Here is a 21,886-nt window from a genome sequence, read left to right on the forward strand (position 1 = left end):
GGTTGACACTAGATCCACGCTATAGGAATTCTGCAGAAAGCCCAATTACGATGTCATAGTGTATGCTATCACATGATTATTGATTACCCAATCAATTTTGTTAGCGAGATGAACAAATTGCTTGAAAATCTGTTTCATGTCGTCTTTTCAGATCATATTCCACATTTCTTCTTCTTCTGATTGGTCAGCGTCTCCTGCTGCTGGAGAGAGAAAATACTCCACATTTAATGACCTATTGCGATATATTAAAATGGAGTATCAACCATGTTCGCAAATTGGGTGTGGCCTCTAAAAATCGAATTTGCACTAACTTTATGCCCCCGTGTATATTATATTATTATGTGTATTATATATAATACACATTGCCAAACATCATTCACAGAACTTTATAGCATTCGAAACGAAACGAAACGAAACACTAAATTTACTACCCCGCTCGTATGCGACAAAGATATTGCATAAAATATACCTAAATAATTTACACAATACGGTGCCCATGTCTGAGCGGCTCTCCACAAAAACTTTCTCTCCTCCTCAGAGCAGAAAGTTTTTTTTTAAATATATAAACTGGGATCTCATAAAAATTTAAGAACCAATGTACTTTATTTGACAATAAAAGATAAAAAATTGTGTCACACCTAAGGTTTATAAACTACTAAGACGTGCGCCGAGTTAGACTCGTCGACGGTCTTATATAATTAGAACAAAAAATTTACGAGTATCACCCGTTAAGTCACACACAAGAAAAACATTCTCAAACTTTGCAGACATCATTATATTATAATAGAACTAGAAACCTTCTATGGCAGAGGAATCTGGAACTTAAACTTAAATATAGAAATGAACCACTTACTAAATCTGTACATTCTACATTACTTGATATTATAAAATAAATTATTGTGAACCTGTTCAACTAAACCTCATTATTATTAGATAATATATATGAACAGAGATGAGTATGAAACCAACCTCAAGTAAGAAGGAAAGTCAGAGCATGAGGATTGCTTTTGAGGTAATGAAACAAATATTTTAATTGATCAGATAAAAGTTATCTATAGATATATGATACAATTGAATCTTGATTATTAATTATGGACAATTTAGTTTTTGATTTTAAGATTTTAATGAGCAATTTGTGCCTGTTATTGATTTATTAAATGTGCAATGTGCATGGTAGTTCAACTTTAGATAATCGTAGAGACATAAGACAGTAGGGCCAGTCGTGATATTATGGATCTTATTAAGATAGCCTTCACATACCTTCAACTGAGGCAATTTCCCTTGAAACACTCAACAGCTTTTAACCTGATAACACGTGATAACCCGTGGTAACCTGATCTCCAAGGAAACTTTCCAGAATATTGCCGTTATTTTCACTTGTTGTCGTTCCAAAACGCTTCCAATTAGTAAGTTGCAACACAACAACTACTGAGTTGTCTAATTAGCTGACCACTGAAGTAGACATTAAGAGGTAGTAGTAGTATTTAAACTAGTTAAAACAGTTTCAGGGAACCGACTAAGCAAGGTTCACAGTAAATAGTGTTTTACTACTTACACAACACCTGGTAACACCTAGTAACACCTGTTAACACCTAGTAACACCTCGTAACACCTGTTAACACTTAATAACACCTGGTAACACGTGGTATTTATCTTCAGATGAACATGGACGAGTCCTATGTGCAGTCTATGCTGGACTTGTTGGAGGACGCAATAAGGACCATTCAGAACAAAGACAATGGGGGGCTCAGCTACGAGGAGCTCTACAGAAACGCTTATACGTTAGTTTTACACAAACACGGCCCCCGCCTCTACAAACTAATGAAGGAGGTTATTGAGGAACATCTCAGAAAAGAAGTAAGGATTTACTGATAATTAAGTACTAATTAATTACTAATTATAACTGATAATTGGAGGGAGGTGTGGGATATTAGTTATTTATTTGGAAAATTCTATAAAATAACGGCAAAATCGCGGTGGTCCCAATCGTTAAATCAGTTATATTATAGAATGTACTCAACTGTAATAATAGGAACAAACGTGTGATGAATGTTTCTAGTTCGTAAGTCGTAACCTACAATAATCATTCTCATCGTGTTTCGGTGCAAAATGTATAATTTCCAATACACGTTCACTGAATGTTTGAAAGTGTAACATTTTTTAAGGTTTCAACTCACACCCATGTTGTAATGAGTTTCGATAATCGACCCATGGTCCGACTTACAAATTGTAGATTAAGGGGGCCAGGGCGGGTCTTCATGACAATTCTCTTGAAATTGAGTTTATAGTTGTTTGTGATAGAGGGGAGTGATATCCTGTGATATGAGTAATTGTATTGTGCAAGCGATTTTCAATCGGGCCTCCTATCAATCGGGCCTCCTATCCTGGAAATCGAGTCTAAAAATCTATCTTCTCCTAAATTTTTGAGCAATCACCCCCAAACTTTCAAAAGGTCTTTCTCAAAATTCTGGCTGAAATACAATTAAACATAAGCAGTGACCTTTGACCGGCGATAACTTCCACTAGGAACAATATTTTTCCATGGGACCGAAAGCAGCTGATAGATATCACTCCCCTCTATCACAAACAACTATAAACTAACTACTATAAACTCAATTTCAAGAGAATTTTTAATAACACAGACCTCTTTAAAACCCACGATTTATTATTGATGTGGTTAATTTTAAAAGGTTGAAATTTAACTGGATTGTACTTGTACGCTGTTTTAATGTGTCGTTAATAACATCGCTAACACTATACATATTGTAAATTGTCATTCCATTTGGGCATGTGATTCAGCAAATAGCAACGTGTACAATGACATAATGAACATGTATTCTGGGTGTTACTAGTTTAACTGAAAGTACACTTCAATATTTTATATATATTCCCCAAATATAGCTGTTTTAACATGCTGCTCCTTTGTAAAATATTTTAACATGATACCGCCCCCTGTCTAGCCCGTGATGCTATTCTTAGCTAGGCAGTGCACCGGGTTTGTTTTGACACGTGACGTACAGGTAGTTGCTAGGTGCTGTCTCGTGCTTTAACGCTAATAGTAGCTAGTTGTAGATACGGTTGGAGTACATGTTATTTTCTTTGTAATTATTGTCACAAAATATACGGCACAATTTATTTTGAGTGCTATATTATCATTGAAATAGTAGGCAAGAGGGATCAGAAATCTTTGTACGTAATCTATTTTTTTCAGGTCAGAGAGATAGTTCAGAAATCGTTGTACAATAATTTCTTGGCTACTTTGAATACACAGTGGCAAGATCATAAGGTTTCAATGCAAGTAATTAAAGATGTCTTTATGTATATGGTGAGTTGAATAATTATAATAAGTATTCTATTCTAATATTCATGTGGTGGTACATGTGACATTACTAAGTTTAAGTATTCGAATGATTTCCAAAAACTGCTTTCATTTTGTAAAACTGTTTGTTTGACGATCTTCATAACAGGATCGCGTATACGTAAAGAATAACAAAGTTGACGAAGTACAAGATCTCGGATTAAAATTGTTTAAAGAATTGGTAAGTTTTTCACACTCACGATGTTTCTCAAATGATTTACTTTCTGATTTGTTGTAAACCGGGACGGTGGATCTCAGATAGTTTTTATCACTCAGCAAGTTTCTCAACGAAGTAATCTTGAGGAGTTAGAATCTAATTGTTAAATAAGTTCGCAAAGAAATGTTTTCGAAATGTCATGTTTTAAATTCTTGCAACTTGGTGATTTGTGTTGTTCAGGTAGTGAACCATCCAGCTATAAAAACTCATCTTACATCGACTCTGTTGGATATGGTTTCAAAAGAAAGGAGGGGTGAAATAGTGGATAGGTCAGTAGTTAAAATAGTCACACGTGAGGTGAAACGAATTAGATCACAGGACCCTACATTATGAGGACTCTCGCGCGGCTCAGATGCGCGTTATAAATGCTAACAACTAGAACTTTTTAGTGATTCTTATGGAAAGTATAACCAACGCGCACGTCCGTTTACTGTGACGCGCATCAGTGAATTCATTGTGTATTTCGCTGTCAGGGGTGCAGTAAAGGCGACCTGTGAGATGTTGATGGCTCTCGGAATAAAAACAAGAACAGTTTATGAAGAAAACTTCGAGCAGCCTTTCCTGGAGGTTTCAGGAGAGTTCTTCAAGGTAAGCAGCGTATTTATTAGTTAAACTTATTGGCTTCCCTTCTTAACTTGTCATCATAAGATCACACTGTAGGTCATGTTTTCCCAAAAGTGTAGCATTTTAAGCCGAAATTAAAGAATGTAGTAAAATTATTCATCTAACCTCCAAAGAGTGTCCAGAGGAATAGTTTCCTTGAACTTTGTTGTAGGCGACTGATAAATTGGCAATTAGCCAATTATAACTGCATAATTCAGTTAGATTGAGTCAGTGTGCGGTATTTGTAAAGCGTGTAGAGCATTTGTAATCTAAACAATGTTATCTATAGTATATCCTAGAATGTTTTCTCACTTTGCAACATATTTCAGATGGAGAGCCAGCAGTTTTTAGCAGAGAACAGTGCTTCAGTCTACGTTAAGAAGGTACGGGCTGTTGAAACTCATAACTAAAACCAGCTGCATCGAGGAGACTGCCACACTTGTCTCATTCCCAGTCTAGACAATTCTAGCAGTTATTAAGATTGTGATTATTGTGCTAGCAGTTATTACGATTGTGATTATTGTTCTAGCAGTTATTACGATTGTGATTATTGTTCTTGCAGTTATTACGATTGTGATTATTGTGCTAGCAGTTATTAAGATTGTGATTATTGTGCTAGCAGTTATTACGATTGTGATTATTGTGCTAGCAGTTATTACGATTGTGATTATTGTTCTAGCAGTTATTACGATTGTGATTATTGTTCTTGCAGTTATTACGATTGTGATTATTGTGCTAGCAGTTATTAAGATTGTGATTATTGTTCTAGCAGTTATTACGATTGTGGTTATTGTTCTAGCAGTTATTACGATTGTGATTATTGTGCTAGCAGTTATTACGATTGTGGTTATTGTTCTAGCAGTTATTACGATTGTGATTATTGTTCTAGAAGTTATTACGATTGTGATTATTGTTCTAGCAGTTATTACGATTGTGATTATTGTTCTAGCAGTTATTACGATTGTGATTATTGTTCTAGCAGTTATTACGATTGTGGTTATTGTTCTAGCAGTTATTACGATTGTGGTTATTGTTCTAGCAGTTATTACGATTGTGGTTATTGTTCTAGCAGTTATTACGATTGTGATTATTGTTCTAAATACTACTATCTTTCAGGTGGAGGCCCGCATAAAGGAGGAAGCTGAGCGGGCTAAACATTACCTCGACCTCAGCAGTGAGGGCCCCATTACAAACGTGGTGGAACGGGAACTTATATCCGTGCACATGAAGACTATTGTTGAGGTTTGTGATCAGTCAACCAGTCTTATCATGTTTATCAGTCAACTTTAAACATCACAGCTAGATGCTAACATGTGATTTCTGGAGAAGTGCCAATAATAAAGTTACCCAATTACAGTTCCTTAGTGTCAGCTAATCACGTTAATGTCCCGTATAAGAGAGTAGAATTGTGGACAACAAAACTTATCTACAGTAGGTCTTCATGAGGTAGTCTTTAAAATGTGATGAATAATGTAGTTCAGGAGACTGATATTATACACTTCTTCTTCTTCTTCTTCTTCTTCTTCTTCTTCTTCTTCTTCTTCTTCTTCTTATTCTTCTTCTTCTTCTTCCTCTTCTTCTTCTTCTTCTTCTTATTCTTCTTCTTCTTCTTCTTCTCCTTCTTCTTCTTCTTCTTCTTCTTCTTCTTCTTCTTCTTCTTCTTCTTCTTCTTCTTCTTCTTCAGTCGTGCACTTACACACATTGTTTTACATCCTGCAAACAATATAAAAACTCTGATTTGCGGTGTGGTACAATCTGTAGACACGTGGTGTGACGTCATAACACGTGGTGTGACGTCATTAGTGTAATACAATGTGTAGATAACCACAGTACACTTTCAGATGGAGAATTCAGGAGTAGTGTACATGTAGATAACCACAGTACACTTTCAGATGGAGAATTCAGGAGTAGTGTACATGTAGATAACCACAGTACACTTTCAGATGGAGAATTCAGGAGTAGTGTACATGTAGATAACCACAGTACACTTTCAGATGGAGAATTCAGGAGTAGTGTACATGTTAAATAACCACAGTACACTTTCAGATGGAGAATTCAGGAGTAGTGTACATGTAGATAACCACAGTACACTTTCAGATGGAGAATTCAGGAGTAGTGTACATGTTAAAGAATGATAAGCAGGACGATCTGAAGTGTATGTACGGGCTGCTACAACGAGTGGAGGGTGGTTTACTTTGTATGTGTGATGCTATGAAAGGTGGGGAGTTTGTCTTTTTATAATGTCATGACTCAAGCAGTTGAGTCATGACTTTACCAGTTTTAAAAATTTGAAACGTTTTACTAAAATAGATCTATATTGCAATGTAGATAATGTCAGATCAGCGGTACTAAAATCAAAAGAGAAATCAGTTTTCAAACCAAAAAGTATCAAAACTGGTTAATGAGGAGGTTACACAGTTCTCAAAATAATTACCATATTTATTATTCAATAATAACTAATTAACTAATTAACTAACTAACTAATTAACTAATTGTGTTCAGGATACATAAGGGAGTGTGGTAAGACACTGGTGGATTCCGAGGGAGATATCAATAACACAGTAACGTACGTACAGAGCTTGCTGGATCTGAAAGAGAGGTTTGATCAGTTCCTCAAAAACTCGTTCGGTAACGATCACACCTTCAAGCAAGCCATCTGCTCGGTTAGTCCAATTTATTGATCAATTTAACGATTTGTTAATAATTTGAGTAATTTATGTGTCTACATTTTGACACAGTGTCAGACATTTGAAATATAACTCTTTCAAGAAGAAAAATGTTCGTAATAAACCTTTCCCAGGAATTCGAGCATTTCCTGAACCTGAACCCTAAATCTCCAGAATACTTATCACTATTTATTGACGATAAATTAAAGAAAGGAACTAAAGGGGTGAGTCTTAGAAACTTAATTCAATTAATTTAATTTAATTTAATTAAAAATGTAATTAAACTAAATCTCGAATAATAAAACTTGTGTGGTTTTAAAATGCTGTATCTAATTAATTGTCTCCTGTATAATTGATTCCTATAAAATTAATTAACTTAATCCCGTTTTCAGTTGTCAGAGCAAGATATCGAGAGGGTGTTCCTATAAAATTAATTAACTTAATCCCGTTTTCAGTTGTCAGAGCAAGATATCGAGAGGGTGTTGTAATTAATTAACTTAATCCCGTTTTCAGTTGTCAGAGCAAGATATCGAGAGGGTGTTGGACCAGAGTATAGTTTTGTTTAAATTCCTCGTTGACAAGGACGTGTTCGAGAGGTGGGTAAAATACTACTAAATAATCCATTAATAAACTAATTTATCACTTAGTTCAGTCAACTGGGGTTCAGTAACCTGATCGTGAAGATAAAGTTATTTTACGCTCTAATTGATTAAATTACATTAATTAACATAACTAAAAAGACATTAAAGATAAATTAACATTTAACTAAAAAGACATTAAAGATAAATTAACATAACTAAAAAGACATTAAAGATAAATTAACATAACTAAAAAGACATTTAAGTTGATAACAAGGCCCTGAATCTCAGGTATTACAAACAACACTTAGCAAAACGTCTGCTCAATCACCGCTCCGTTTCTGACGATGCTGAAAAGAATATGATATCAAAACTCAAGGTAATTATGTTATACCATTATACAAAGAACTGTCACTTGCCCTTCACAAAATGTTACTTGAATGCGGTAACTTAAAATGTGAACAATTTCACTCCTTAAATCACCCGCGCGCTCAATACAACATGTAATTAACTAATTGTAATACATTGCTCAATTATCAAGTTGAAGGATTACTCCTGTGAAGGATTACTCCTGTGTAAGCTATTAATTAATTAATTAATTAATTAATTAATTAATTAATTAATTAAACCTCCAGACCGAGTGTGGTTGCCAGTTCACATGTAAACTGGAGGGAATGTTTAAGGACATGAGTATCTCTAACTCTGTCAATGAGAAGTTCAGGGAAGTCACTAAAGACATGCCTCCCCTCTCTATTGATCTTAATGTCAGGGTTCTCACTACTGGTGAGACTGCTAATTGACTTATTAATTAATTCGTCGTTTAATTTAGAAAATTTGATCATCACGTAATGTTTTAGATTTGCCAAGAAATTCCCGAATTTCTTTAATTGTGTTGTCTCACAAAGTAATAATGTTAACCAGTTCTGGATAAAATATCAAAAAGCTGAATAATAATCTCCGATTTTAAACCATTATTTTATTTCCCAGGTTACTGGCCTATCTCCCCGTGGTGTGACGTCATAACACGTGGTGTGACGTCATAACACGTGGTGTGACGTCATAACACGTGGTGACTATTAAACCATCATTTTATTTCCCAGGTTACTGGCCTATCTCCCCCTGCAAGGTCACATCAAAACTTCCCAAAGAAGCTGAAATAGCGTTTGAGCGTTTCAAGACCTTCTACCTAAAGGACCACAGCGGCAGACAGTTAAACTTGCAGCCTCACTTGGGACAGGCTGATATTAATGCCATATTCTATCAGAAGAAGGACGATGTAGTGTCTCCTAAACGTCACATTTTACAGGTCAGTTACCTAGCAACCTAGTTTCCTAGCAACCTAGCAAGTTTGCTAGCTTTAGTTTGCTCGTAGCCCCGCTAATTCTATGTATAATATGATAGTAGTGCACCCCCCCCCTCTAATAGCATCTAAAGCTGAAGCCAGAGTAACCACGTTACCATGTTGTCCAATATTTCCTCTCGATCTCATGTAAAATAACCAAAAACGATCTGTTCTATGATATTTGCAACATTCCGTTCGATATCTGAATCTAATTATGTAATTATATAATTATGTAATTATGTAATTATCTCAGGTGTCAACATATCAGATGTGTATTCTAATGTTGTTCAACAGACAACAGTCCTATACGTACAAGGACATAGAAACAGAGTCAAACATCCCAGAAAAGGTTAGATTATTGTAGTTTATTGTAGATTATTGTAGATTAATGTAGATTATTGTAGATTATATTGTAGATTATTGTAGATAACTTAACATTTTTATATTGATATCATAATTCTGAAGTTATGATTTCTATAAGTATAATTCGATCGTCTATAAGTATAATTCGTGTCAAAGTTTCAAGTCACGTGTCAAAGTGTGACGTCACGTGTTAAAGTGTGACGTCACACGTTGAACTGTCCTCATTTCAGGAGTTGAAGCGAGCCCTCCTCTCTCTTGCAGTAGGAAGAATACAGCAGCGAGTTTTACAGAAGAACCCTAAAACGAAGGAGATTGCTTCTACAGACGAGTTTACTATAAACGATCAGTTCTCCTCGAAACTCATTCGCGTCAAGATTCAAACTGGTATTTTCCTTTTCTTACTGTATTTGTCAAATCTCACATCCTTATTTGTACAATTACCGTGATGTAAATCTCCTTATTACGAATTCCAGAACGGTAACAGAAACTTCAGCTCGACTAATATAATACAGGGTGGCCCATAAGTGACTACCCACACGCAACCTCTTAATAACTCACGTAATTCGTCTCCAAATTGCACCAAAATTTCAGAGATTATAGATATGGGTCAAACTTAGATTTCCTGAAAGTTTCGTAAGCCACGCCCAATTACAGTGGGCGTGGCGTGACACTCCCTCTTTTTCACTATTGTCTTCATAAAATGAGAAAGCTTTAAGCTAAGAACTCAAAATTTTTTGCACACATTTGGCTTGATAATTGAAAACTTTTCCAAAAGTTTCAAGTTCATTGGTTAAAATATGGCTGAGTTATGACCATTTTAAAATCCATCGGATATGTGATCCGAGCACTCAGTCAGTGATATTTGCACTCAATTATATATATATAATATATATATATAATAGAATAATCTAGTGATAATAAACTCATGAAACTGTAAATGACGGCTAAACGTTTCAGCGATAGCGTCTAAATCGGAGACAGACCCTGAGCGCCAGGAGACGAGGCAGCGGGTGGATGATGACAGAAAACACGAGATAGAGGCCGCGATAGTGAGGATAATGAAGGCGAGGAAGGAACAGGAGCACAACGTGCTCATAGCTGAGGTAAGATAGCTGAACACGACGTGCTCATAGCTGAGGTAAGATAGCTGAACACAACGTGCTCATAGCTGAAGTAAGATAGCTGAGCACAACGTGCTCATAGCTGAGGTAAGATAGCTGAACACAACGTGCTCATAGCTGAGGTAAGATAGCTGAACACGACGTGCTCATAGCTGAGGTAAGATAGCTGAACACAACGTGCTCATAGCTGAAGTAAGATAGCTGAGCACAACGTGCTCATAGCTGAGGTAAGATAGCTGAACACGACGTGCTCATAGCTGAGGTAAGATAGCTGAACACGACGTGCTCATAGCTGAGGTAAGATAGCTGAACACAGCGTGCTCATAGCTGAGGTAAGATAGCTGAACACAACGTGCTCATAGCTGAGGTAAGATAGCTGAACACAACGTGCTAATAGCTGAGGTAAGATAGCTGAACACGACGTGCTCATAGCTGAGGTAAGATAGCTGAACACAGCGTGCTCATAGCTGAGGTAAGATAGCTGAACACAACGTGCTCATAGCTGAGGTAAGATAGCTGAACACGACGTGCTCATAGCTGAGGTAAGATAGCTGAACACGACGTGCTCATAGCTGAGGTAAGATAGCTGAACACAACGTGCTCATAGCTGAGGTAAGATAGCTGAACACAGCGTGCTGATAGCTGAGGTAAGATAGCTGAACACAACGTGCTCATAGCTGAGGTAAGATAGCTGAACACAGCGTGCTCATAGCTGAGATAAGATAGCTGAACACAACGTGCTCATAGCTGAGGTAAGATAGCTGAACACAACGTGCTCATAGCTGAGGTAAGATAGCTGAACACAGCGTGCTCATAGCTGAAGTAAGATAGCTGAACACAACGTGCTCATAGCTGAGGTAAGATAGCTGAACACAACGTGCTCATAGCTGAGGTAAGATAGCTGAACACAACGTGCTCATAGCTGAGGTAAGATAGCTGAACACAACGTGCTCATAGCTGAGGTAAGATAGCTGAACACAACGTGCTCATAGCTGAGGTAAGATAGCTGAACACAGCGTGCTCATAGCTGAGATAAGATAGCTGAACACAACGTGCTCATAGCTGAGGTAAGATAGCTGAACACAACGTGCTCATAGCTGAGGTAAGATAGCTGAACACAGCGTGCTCATAGCTGAAGTAAGATAGCTGAACACAACGTGCTCATAGCTGAGGTAAGATAGCTGAACACAGCGTGCTCATAGCTGAGGTAAGATAGCTGAACACAACGTGCTCATAGCTGAGGTAAGATAGCTGAACACGACGTGCTCATAGCTGAGGTAAGATAGCTGAACACAGCGTGCTCATAGCTGAGGTAAGATAGCTGAACACAACGTGCTCATAGCTGAGGTAAGATAGCTGAACACAGCGTGCTCATAGCTGAGGTAAGATAGCTGAACACGACGTGCTCATAGCTGAGGTAAGATAGCTGAACACAGCGTGCTCATAGCTGAGGTAAGATAGCTGAACACAACGTGCTCATAGCTGAGGTAAGATAGCTGAACACAGCGTGCTCATAGCTGAGGTAAGATAGCTGAACACAGCGTGCTCATAGCTGAGGTAAGATAGCTGAACACAGCGTGCTCATAGCTGAGGTAAGATAGCTGAACACAACGTGCTCATAGCTGAGGTAAGATAGCTGAACACAACGTGCTCATAGCTGAGGTAAGATAGCTGAACACAGCGTGCTCATAGCTGAGGTAAGATAGCTGAACACAGCGTGCTCATAGCTGAGGTAAGATAGCTGAACACAACGTGCTCATAGCTGAGGTAAGATAGCTGAGGTTTTGAGGTTTGGGTAATGTTCTGGCAGCTAAGGTTAGTACTTAGTATATAGGAACTGTGTGACGTCACGTGAGAGGGTGTGTGACTTCACGTGAGAGGGTGTGTGGCGTCACGTGAGAGGGTGTGTGACGTCACTCATGTGATCTTCTAACGCTGATATATCCTCAGGTTACAGGTTTACTGAAGTCCCGCTTCATGCCCTCCCCATCTGCTATCAAGAAGCGAATAGAGAGCCTCATCGAGCGAGAATATCTCGTCAGATCGCCCAACGACAGGTTTGGTTTTGTGATTAGTTCAATGCAAATCTTACACCTCTGGTTACCATGGTTACAACCTCTCAATAGACAAATATAGCAGGCTCGTCATTCACTCACATGAAAATAATTTATTTCTTCTAGCACCGCCTTATCTAACTGTTAAATTTCAGGAAAGTATACATGTATCTAGCTTGAAGTGGCTACAATAATCTACATCTCTAACTTTGTCGTACAAAAAGAACAGTTTTCTTTCGCCAGCGATCTCTCAGTTTGCCTGGAGAATAAATGTTTCAACTTTGATGGACCAATCAGCTAATTGCTAATTAGCTAATTGCTAATCAGTTAATTGCCCAATTAGCTGAAAGATGGCCAGAGATTATAGTCTAGGATTTCGTGTTAACAGGTCGACAATACTGTGAATGTTATATTAATTGATTACTATCAATTATTGTAAATTGGTATTAATTAGTTGGTACGATTATATATTTGAGATGTGTGAAAGTGAAGAGCTTTTATTGAGAAAGAAAAGATTAAAACTATTATAGATTTGAAATTCCGAGGTTGCACTTTCATTGTTGAGGCGCGCTTTCGTTGCACGTGCAATTGTGTAAAGCACACTTACGCCGCGCATCGACTACATGGGGTGTTACCGTGACAACTGCGCAACATCTCGGTTGTAGAGGGTTTACTGTCAGATAATATTTCTTTAGAGAGGAGAGATAATATTTAGGTTATAGTAATTTGTGGTTAAAGTTTACGGGTTATTTTTGAAAATGATAAGCTGTACTTTGAACTGTAAATACGTTTAGTTGCATCTTGTTGAGGAGAATTTGAGTTTATTTCCCGTTTTAAACTTGATAGTGACATGACGAGCAGTGGGAAAACAATTTGTCATGACGTCACACCACGTGTCATGACGAGAAGAGAACAATTTGGCGGCGACTTTTTATATATCGTGTTTATATTTAAGTAACGACTTTAACAGAAACACTCCTAGTGTCACAAAATCTAGTTTAGAACCTACGACAATCACACCACGTGTCATGACGTCACGCCACGTGTCATGACGTCACACCACGTGACAATTGTCGTTTTTTGTGTACCGTATGGACATTGGACATGTTGAGCATGGAAACGTTTCTTGCAAACTTTTATGATGTAATTTGTAAATAACTATAATGATACTTGTTCATCAACAAACTGTTTATTTAATAAAAAAAGCAGGATACAGAAGTTGCTTTCATCCCAACCACTAATTCTTAATCATTATCTTATAATGAAACTCATGTGTACATTTGAAAAATCTACACAAATATGGACAATCTAAATGGTATTGTTGGCCTAATAGCTGACAAAATGTATATCGAAAGAAAAACTTGTTTTTGTTCCCAACATTTAGCCGATGTTGGCTACATGTTGGCGACTATTAGTTTTGAGTAATATGTTGTCCGCACTTAGCTTTTAAAACTACAATGTCTGTCAAATCACTATGATCGATTCCTTATCCGCTGTATTTTCGGATGGCTGCTTTGCAGTACTTGATTCCCTGCGTTCCTTCGAAAGAGCTGGTCAATCGAGCGTTGTAATGGATGATGTGACCAGTGCTGTCGCAAATCCCGTAGGCATGGGTAGGTGTATCCTTCTTCTGACCGTACTGTCTTGTAGCTTCTTTGAGTTTGTTCACCTTGAAGTCCACTACCAGACCCCCAGCCCCGTTGTTACCGCTCCCCCAATAGTTGGACCGGTAGATGATGTAGTAGGGACCGAAGTATTTGCCGTCATCCGGCTCTATGCCATGGTAATCCTTGTTCAGTTCCACACCTATGTCTTTGAAGATTGATTTCACTTCTTTGATCATGTCTGCGTCTACCGTCACACTTGGTCCTGACATGACTTGTCTTCCTTGAAATTATGTCATTTTTTAGATTTATCAGTGCACTCAAAGACCTCCGATATTTCGTATAAAGTTATTAAGTCAATTGCTCTTAATTGTTAATAAAAATAGCCACGTTTTCATTCTTTAGTATTAACAAGTAAAGTGGAAAAGTCGTTGTCAATTGTACGCGCTGTAAAAGTAATTTTTACAAATCTAAAATATACAAAGCCAGAAAGAGAGAGAGACACACACACAATAACTACCAACAGTACTGAACAAATGAGGATCGCAACAGAACAGACATCAACAGACAACATTCAACACCTTATTGTATTTAAATTAATAAATATAGATGATCTGAGATCAGTGATCACTGCGCTGAATTGCCAATCAAATCGCATAGAGACCGCAAAACAAAACAAAGTTGGTACTGTTGTTTGTTGTTGTAGTTTTGAATTGTCAATGTTTAGTTTAAGCTGAATTAGAATAACACTTGATTTAGGATGATGATTAATCACTCTACACTCGACTGGCAGGTGACTTTTTCAACCCGTTCTCTAGCTGGTCTTGAATGACTATTCGAAACCCTAACCCTCTAATCTGATCCCAATCCTCAACAAAAGCATATGCTGAAACCCTAACCCTAACGAGAAATTAGACTAACTTCCTTATACGGTCATATCACGTGATCGAGACAGTTTTTTGCCAATATCTCGTCAGGGGAGCATTTTAACCCTATGTCATGGGGGTTGATTCGGAATCAGCGTCCGAAAATACATCGATTGAAGTTAGTTTCAACTGTCGGGGCCCTTTTAGATCAATCTCAAAAATCGACTGTAGAGTGATTTAGCACGCTCGCTTGATGTAATTGTAGTAAATGATACGAGCTTGCTAAATCATTACTTTAGAGTTAGTCGCCATTTGATTCACGATGTCAATCCTTCGCAGCTTGGTGAGGCACAGTGGTGCATCTCGCCGATCTACCGAAGAGAAGTGTGGTTGCGAGAAGAATTATTTGATGCGCGGCGCGACCCAGTAGTGCATCGCGCTACAAGTCGCCATGAGTTGGCACAGAATTTGTTGTCTCCAATTTTTATAAATTTGGTACTAAAAGTTGCCTCAAAGTGTGAATAATCAATGATACTTGTTGATTCACGATGTCAATCCTTTGCATCTCGCCGATCTGCATAAGTGGTTGCGAGAAGCATTATTGGATACGCGCGCGACCCAGTAGTGCATCGCGCTACAATGATACTTGTAGCGCGATGCACTATAATACTGGGCCGCGCGCGCCGCGCATCTAATAATTCTTCTCGGTAGATCGACGAGATGCACCACTGGGCCTCACCAAGCTGCAAAGTTAACAGTTAAAGATTGACGTCGTGAATCAAAAATAATACAAACAACAAATTCACTGTGCAGCACGATAAGGTCGAGCTGTATCTGGGCCTCGATCCTGTGCATTGCAAGACGCAAGTGCGTAAAAAGGACGAACAAAATAGATAATATAATGTCTCGCTTAAATTTTGGTACCGCAAAATTATGATATTTGAAGGACCGACCAAATTTTTAAATTTTTATTTCACACAAGGGGGAACCCTTTACTATTTGGGGACTTAGGGGTCGTTCTTACTGGGCCGCGCGCAGCCTGTCATTCCGCCTAATCTCTATTCGGTTGTTTATGAACATAATAGCCTGAGGTCCCCAGGTAAGGGTCGTTCATATATTACGTAATCAATATTTGACCAGAACCCATAATTTAATCATGGGTAGAGTGGACCGCTGCCAGTGTCCCTCTTTCCCCTACCTGGGGACCTCAGGCTATTATGTTTATAAACACGCCGAATAGAGATTCGGCGGAATGACAGGCTGAGCGCGGCCCAGTAAAGCAAAAATTAGTGGCATGCAACTTGTAGCGCGATGCACTACTGGGTCGCGCGCGCATCAAATAATGCTTCTCGCAACCACTTCGGTAGATCGGCGAAATGCACCACTGTGCCTCACCGAGCTGCGAAGGATTGACATCGTGAATCAAGCATGCAACGTATTTCAACAAAATCAAATCACGGTAAATTACAAAATACATTTTTTGTCGCTGAATGGCTGGCGCATGGCGTGTGCCAGCCATCAGAACTTTAAATGAAGTAAAATAATTATTTTTCTAAAATGTTGTCTTTCTAAATAAATTACAAAAAACTAATTTTTGGCAAAAAATTAGGCTTATATATATTACAAATTACGTTACCTGGGGACCTCAGGCTATCATTTTCATAAACATATGAACATAATAGAACAGAATAGAGATTAGGCGGAATGACAGGCTGAACGCGCGGCCCAGTAAAAATTAGTTTTTCAATTAGTAAATGATTCAATTTTGTTGGCTTGCGCTTATCAACAATTAAAATGTGAATACAAATAGTTTAAACACAATACAAATTAACATTTTCATTTAAAAAATGAAATAAATTTTGAAAATTTTTCTTGGATAAAAATCAAACAATCACAAATCAAATATTAAAGTTTAAACTTTATTTTTGGTACTTAAGTGCCAGTTGTAAGCTTAAAATTTGTAATACATTATATGGAACGATCTTATTTAAATTTATTCAATACAATCATAAACTATATATATTTATTTATTATAAATCTTTACTCCACTCCATTATTTTCCATAAAAAATTTGATTATTAACGGATCCGGAAAAGTCAATGCGGCACTCGGGTCCTTGGTATTGTCGTCGGTATATTGTCCATTATCTACGTTCTGCTTTCATAGTTCAAACAATAGTGAGTTCTAAACATAAATATAACAGCTTTAAACCGACTAAGTATGAATGAATGAAATACCTGACAATCTACACTCCTATAAAAATTAAAAAAGCATGAGTAACTCGTAGTGATGTATGATTTCTAGAAAGTTTAAATTAAATTTGGCGCTCACAGGTCCTCGTGATCATGTGATCGCCGCATAATGTTCTGTAAATGCGCAGGGCACCTTCAAGCTTAAATTATTCACCATACTGAGGCCAGAGGCAGTCAACCAACGTGCGGCTTTATTTTTATGATATGATATCTCATTAAACTATATAAAAAAATAAGTATAAAGAATAAGGAAAAGGAACGGGAATGAAGCCAATACCAGAAGTGAAACCCCACCAAAGAATAATTGATCCTTAGGTAGACCTGGTGAAATAAAGTAACTGAACTGTAAGTTTAAGAAAAGACGGAAGGAATAAAGGAGAGAGGAAATAATGTTATGTGAACATCATCAGCAGATGACTTGGCACACCGGTTTCGGGGGTTTAATACCTGTACCGGTTTAATGTGCCAAGACCCCCTAGCAATCACTCGTCAGTGATCACCTGTTCACGTTAAATGTGATGTCAAGGATGTCGCTGACATCAAGTATACTGTATTTGTACAGAATACTAGGTCGGTCTTTCAGAAGCTTTCTGAATTTATTCTTCAGGAGTCTGTCATTATATGTTTTGATTGTTATTAATAAATACCAAAATTTAAATTTGTTTTACTAAAAAGTTTCTTAGTGATATCGTTGCATTTTCGAGTTTTGTCTTGATTTTTTTCTTGTTTCAATTTGTAATTTGATTATTAACTGTGTTTTCATGTATCATCATTGATGTGGATTCCTCATCCATTGTTACTCCCATCGTTTTTTCACATGCTTGATACTTTTAAAGTCGACTCTAAGTAACATACTTTTTATCTTCGCCATGCTTTATCGTGAGTGGTTGATACTGAATTGGTTTTCATGGATCCTCTACGGTTACACTGTTAGAGATGTAAAATTCGACAGAATTAGAGAAACAAGATTAATTAAAGGGGTTGTGACCATTTTGGGATGTAGAATTATAAGCTGCTCTTTGCTGAAAGCATCATTTTCACCATTCAATATATTCACTTAGCTTTTCTTTGAATTTTGAATTTTGTAAAGGCATAAAAGCCATGGAAGCAATTTGGTTATAGAGCTGCACTGAGTGGAGTTGGGTTAGAAACATATAAGAGATACGATGATTGGTTATAGAGGTCTATTTGAAACGCTATTTCCAATAATCATTGCCTACAATCCTGACCTGAGTAATTTTCCCCTTTGAGACTTTATTTTGGGTTGAAAATTGAGTTTATCGAGAGGAAGTGAAAAATCTCTGGTTCAAATTTGGATTTGAAGCCATGTTTAATTTTTTCTGTTGAGGTAAATTTTTTGCGCAGAAAGCGTTCGATTTTAGGGGAAAAAATTTAAGTTTGCTTTTAATTTTTAAGGTCCTGTCGGCACCTGAAATCGACGAAATCTGCAGGGGTGGCAAACTTACAGCACGGTATTTAAGGAAAACAAAATTACTGTATAGAATTATTATTATTATTATGCTCGGCTATTGAGTATTGATTTTCCTCTGATTCCCTTCAGCGCAACGAGTCTGCTGTGTAGCAGGTCAAACATGAATTGTGTTCTGGTATGATTTGTGACCTGACTACATTATGTTGATTATGGATTTAGGCATGCTTTGCATTTAAAACTAATGATTATTCCCCAAAACTGAAAAATATCAACAACGTTTTTTTATTCAATTTGTGTGAGTTTACACAGTAACAAGCTTATCCATATAGTAATTCTAATTTTATTCATGTACTTATTGTGAAGCAAATTATTTACACCACTTAATATTGCTTTGTATCTTTTAGTTAATGACGGTGTATTTCTACTCATGATTTAATCATGACAACGGAAAAACAAAGACAGCTGCCATGGGGGCTCAACCCTGAAAATATCACCCCTGGATCAATGAAGGTTTTTATTTTTTATTTACATTAAGAGTTTATTAACTGCCTTAGTTGCTATCATATCCTGTTAATTGTGTGCTATAACTGAAAATTAGTACAAAATAAAGAAGATACTTGTTCATATTTATTATTTATGTGTACATTTCCTTTCAACTAAACTGGCAGAAATTAATGACATGGGTAATTTGCATTAAAGAACGATTCCAGCTGTTAAAGCGAATGTTAACGTCCAAAATCTTTCAGACTATATCTGCCGAGAAATTAAAGGCATTTTCAGTGGGGAATATGAACAGTGTAAGACAGAAAAGTTCTATTTCAAAGAAAAAAGAGGAACTTGAAGAACGAAAACGGGTTATTACAAATTTTCTACCATTTATTATTATACAGTAAATGTAACAACATTTCAACAGATCTTTCACTTTTAGTTGAGTTCTTGAAACTTTGGGTTAAATCTTCAGTTAACAAAAATTACGACTTTTCAGGTTGAAGAACAAAAGCAAGCCAAGGTTTACGAAGAATTTGTGAGGGAATTTGAACATGATGCCCCTAAAGTCAAAACATTCGTTAAAGGAGATGTCATCAACTCAGAATCAAGTCAGTACGAGTGCTTTAGATTGAGATCATATTGGCTCAACTGTTTATTTCTATTAATGCTTTTCATGCAAACAAGTGAAAACGAATCTTTTATGTCATGTATCCAGGGTTTGGACTGGAATTGCCCGCTTAAAGAACTTCCATCGCGTCACATTACATAATTTTCTGAAACATAGAAAATACTACAATATAATCAAGGTACGATGTTGGATACCTGAGTTCTATATCTTTCGATAGCAACTCCACTTATGTATCTGCTTAGCTTCCATCACTGATCCTGGTACTTGAGATTCCAGGTGTGGCTTTAAACAATGTTTTAAGGGCCCAACACTCAGCTCACTCAGTTGATGGTAGAACAGTGGGTCTTTGTGCGATGTTGTAGCAGGGACTCCACTTCTTGTTTTCTCTTGCTAACCAGATTGCATAGGAACATCTGAGAGCAACCAAAGCCGCCTCTTGGAACACTGCTTTCTTTACTCTCTTTGTAACACCAAAGTAGTTTAGTAGGGCTGGTAAGGTATGATGCCAGAAGCCTCTACACCCAACCTCTACCGTAAAAAGCTGAGCTTTCCACCCACTGCCATGCAGCCCAGGAATAAGCTCTCTGTTGTAACGTGCTTGTTTACGTTCTACTTGGTCACTAAAGTTACTCTCGTCACCAACTGTCAACTCTACTAATATGACCACCTTTCCTTTATCAGACCAGACTACAATATCGGGACGTTCTGCAGTTCCGTAGATGTGCTGGGGGAACTGTGCTGGGAGGTCATCTTCGTCCCAGATAATCTGCCAATCTTGGTCTTTCTCAAAAGGACTCTCTCTTTTCATCTTCGTCTTCGGTTTTTGGTAACAGCTGCTAGATGACTTGAAGCCTGTCCAGTCCTGAACTTCAAGTTTAAAATCTTTGTTGTTGAACTTCTCGATTTGATCCAGTAGGGATTTCGCAATGACCCGCAGCACGTTGTCATGCCTCCAATTGTATCGTTTGTTGTTCAGCGAGAAGTTGCAAGCTACCAAAATGTGCTTAATGTTGCAGTGTCTCCATCCGCAAAGTGGACAGTGTCCTGTGTCAGCATAGTTCCACAGGCTCATGTTTGCTGGAGTATTTGCAACGTCATGGGTTGCATTGAGGTGGAACTTAAGAAGAGCAGGGCTCATCTTGTAGTTGTAAATAAGGTTGTTTAGTAGGGCTGGTAAGGTACATTTACAATAAATTATGCAATATCACAATATTACAATCAACAAAATAAATTTAATCGCAGAATCTCAAATACAAATAATCGTAAATTAAACACAAAAACAAATTAAACAAGCAATAAATGAATATACAAATGCGCATCCTTTGACGACTTACTCCTTCATAAAATTAATTATTGACAAAAAAAATTTTTAGACGGTAATATAATGGTTACTAATTTAGTCACAAAGTCACTATATTTATTAAATATTCTTTAATTCTAGTTGAAGGCAAAAACATTTAGCTTATCAGTTACTAATCTTAATTGAAATGACACTTCAGAAGCATCCGATAAAGGGAGGATCTACAACCCTGCTGGTATGAAGAGATTAGAGGAACTCCAGAACGCTAAGTTGCTGGCTGCTTCATCATCCCCCGACCCTGAGACTAGAAAACCGGTTTTTAACAAACCTCTAAGAATTTCTGTTTTTTGGGCACATTCAAATTGTCGGGACTTCTAATATAGCTCTATCAGCTAGTTAGAAATTTTTAATTATAACATACATCAATAACACAATGTATTCGTTTAATTTAATAATTGCAGAACAATAAAGCTAATAGAATAAAATTCAGGATAAACCTAAGAAGAAGCAGAAGGAGCAGGAGAAGAAGAAAAGTAATCTGGAGTTATTTAAAGAGGAGCTGAAGCAGCAGCAAGCTGAGAGGGAAGAGAGACACCGGTTAAAGAAACTGGGCATAATCCCAATGTCAGCCCCAGAGATGATAGGGTCAGGGTTTGAACCAGCTCCTACAGTCAGAGAACAGCTAGAAAACAGCCAGCTAGGATCAGCTCTGTCTGCTGGATTGAGCAGCAAACTCAGCTCTATAAGCTACTACGACAGTGCGGTGGATGATCCCCACTCTACTAACTTGTACGTGGGCAATCTCTCTATGAAGATAGATGAGGAGCAACTCTGCAAGATATTCGGAGAGTTTGGTCCACTCGCCAGTATAAAGATAATGTGGCCTAGGAACGATGAGGAGAGAAAGAGAGACCGGAACTGTGGGTTTGTGGCGTACATGTCGCGAGCTAACGCTGAAAAGGTTTGTGTCTTTATGTCCTTGATTGAAATTGACTGCTTTCGACAGTTCACGT

At 37.5% G+C, this 21,886-nt stretch overlaps 2 protein-coding genes across 3 annotated transcripts in view; both read left to right on the plus strand.

Moving 5' to 3' along the window:
- The window catches only part of LOC134824863 (U2 snRNP-associated SURP motif-containing protein-like), a 114,216-nt gene that overhangs the window by 80,077 nt on the left and 12,253 nt on the right, over window positions 1-21,886 (plus strand). The window contains exons 1-5 of one of the 2 annotated variants that reach the window (XM_063836843.1): window positions 18,836-18,966; window positions 19,203-19,310; window positions 19,442-19,553; window positions 21,073-21,188; window positions 21,364-21,834. In XM_063836843.1, the coding sequence (XP_063692913.1) occupies window positions 18,895-18,966; window positions 19,203-19,310; window positions 19,442-19,553; window positions 21,073-21,188; window positions 21,364-21,834 (879 nt within the window). In that variant the 5' untranslated portion in view covers window positions 18,836-18,894. Of the gene's footprint in view, window positions 1-18,835; window positions 18,967-19,202; window positions 19,311-19,441; window positions 19,554-21,072; window positions 21,189-21,363; window positions 21,835-21,886 lie in introns of those variants that run through there. The other variant, XM_063836844.1, reaches the window with a different exon arrangement.
- Window positions 925-13,012, plus strand: LOC134824864 (cullin-3-B-like). Its single transcript, XM_063836845.1, has 20 exons — window positions 925-1,012; window positions 1,660-1,857; window positions 3,212-3,325; window positions 3,468-3,539; window positions 3,756-3,844; window positions 4,049-4,163; window positions 4,508-4,561; window positions 5,295-5,420; window positions 6,276-6,396; window positions 6,681-6,841; window positions 6,979-7,068; window positions 7,358-7,440; window positions 7,714-7,801; window positions 8,058-8,205; window positions 8,523-8,728; window positions 9,018-9,113; window positions 9,358-9,511; window positions 10,085-10,230; window positions 12,199-12,305; window positions 12,458-13,012. The coding sequence occupies exons 1-20, from the start codon at window positions 953-955 to the stop codon at window positions 12,480-12,482; spliced, it is 2,253 nt and encodes a 750-aa protein (XP_063692915.1). The 5' UTR covers window positions 925-952; the 3' UTR covers window positions 12,483-13,012.

Source organism: Bolinopsis microptera, chromosome 13 (assembly GCF_026151205.1).
Source record: "Bolinopsis microptera isolate Bmic1 chromosome 13, MBARI_Bmic_1.0, whole genome shotgun sequence".
Classification (NCBI taxonomy): Eukaryota; Metazoa; Ctenophora; class Tentaculata; order Lobata; family Bolinopsidae; genus Bolinopsis; species Bolinopsis microptera.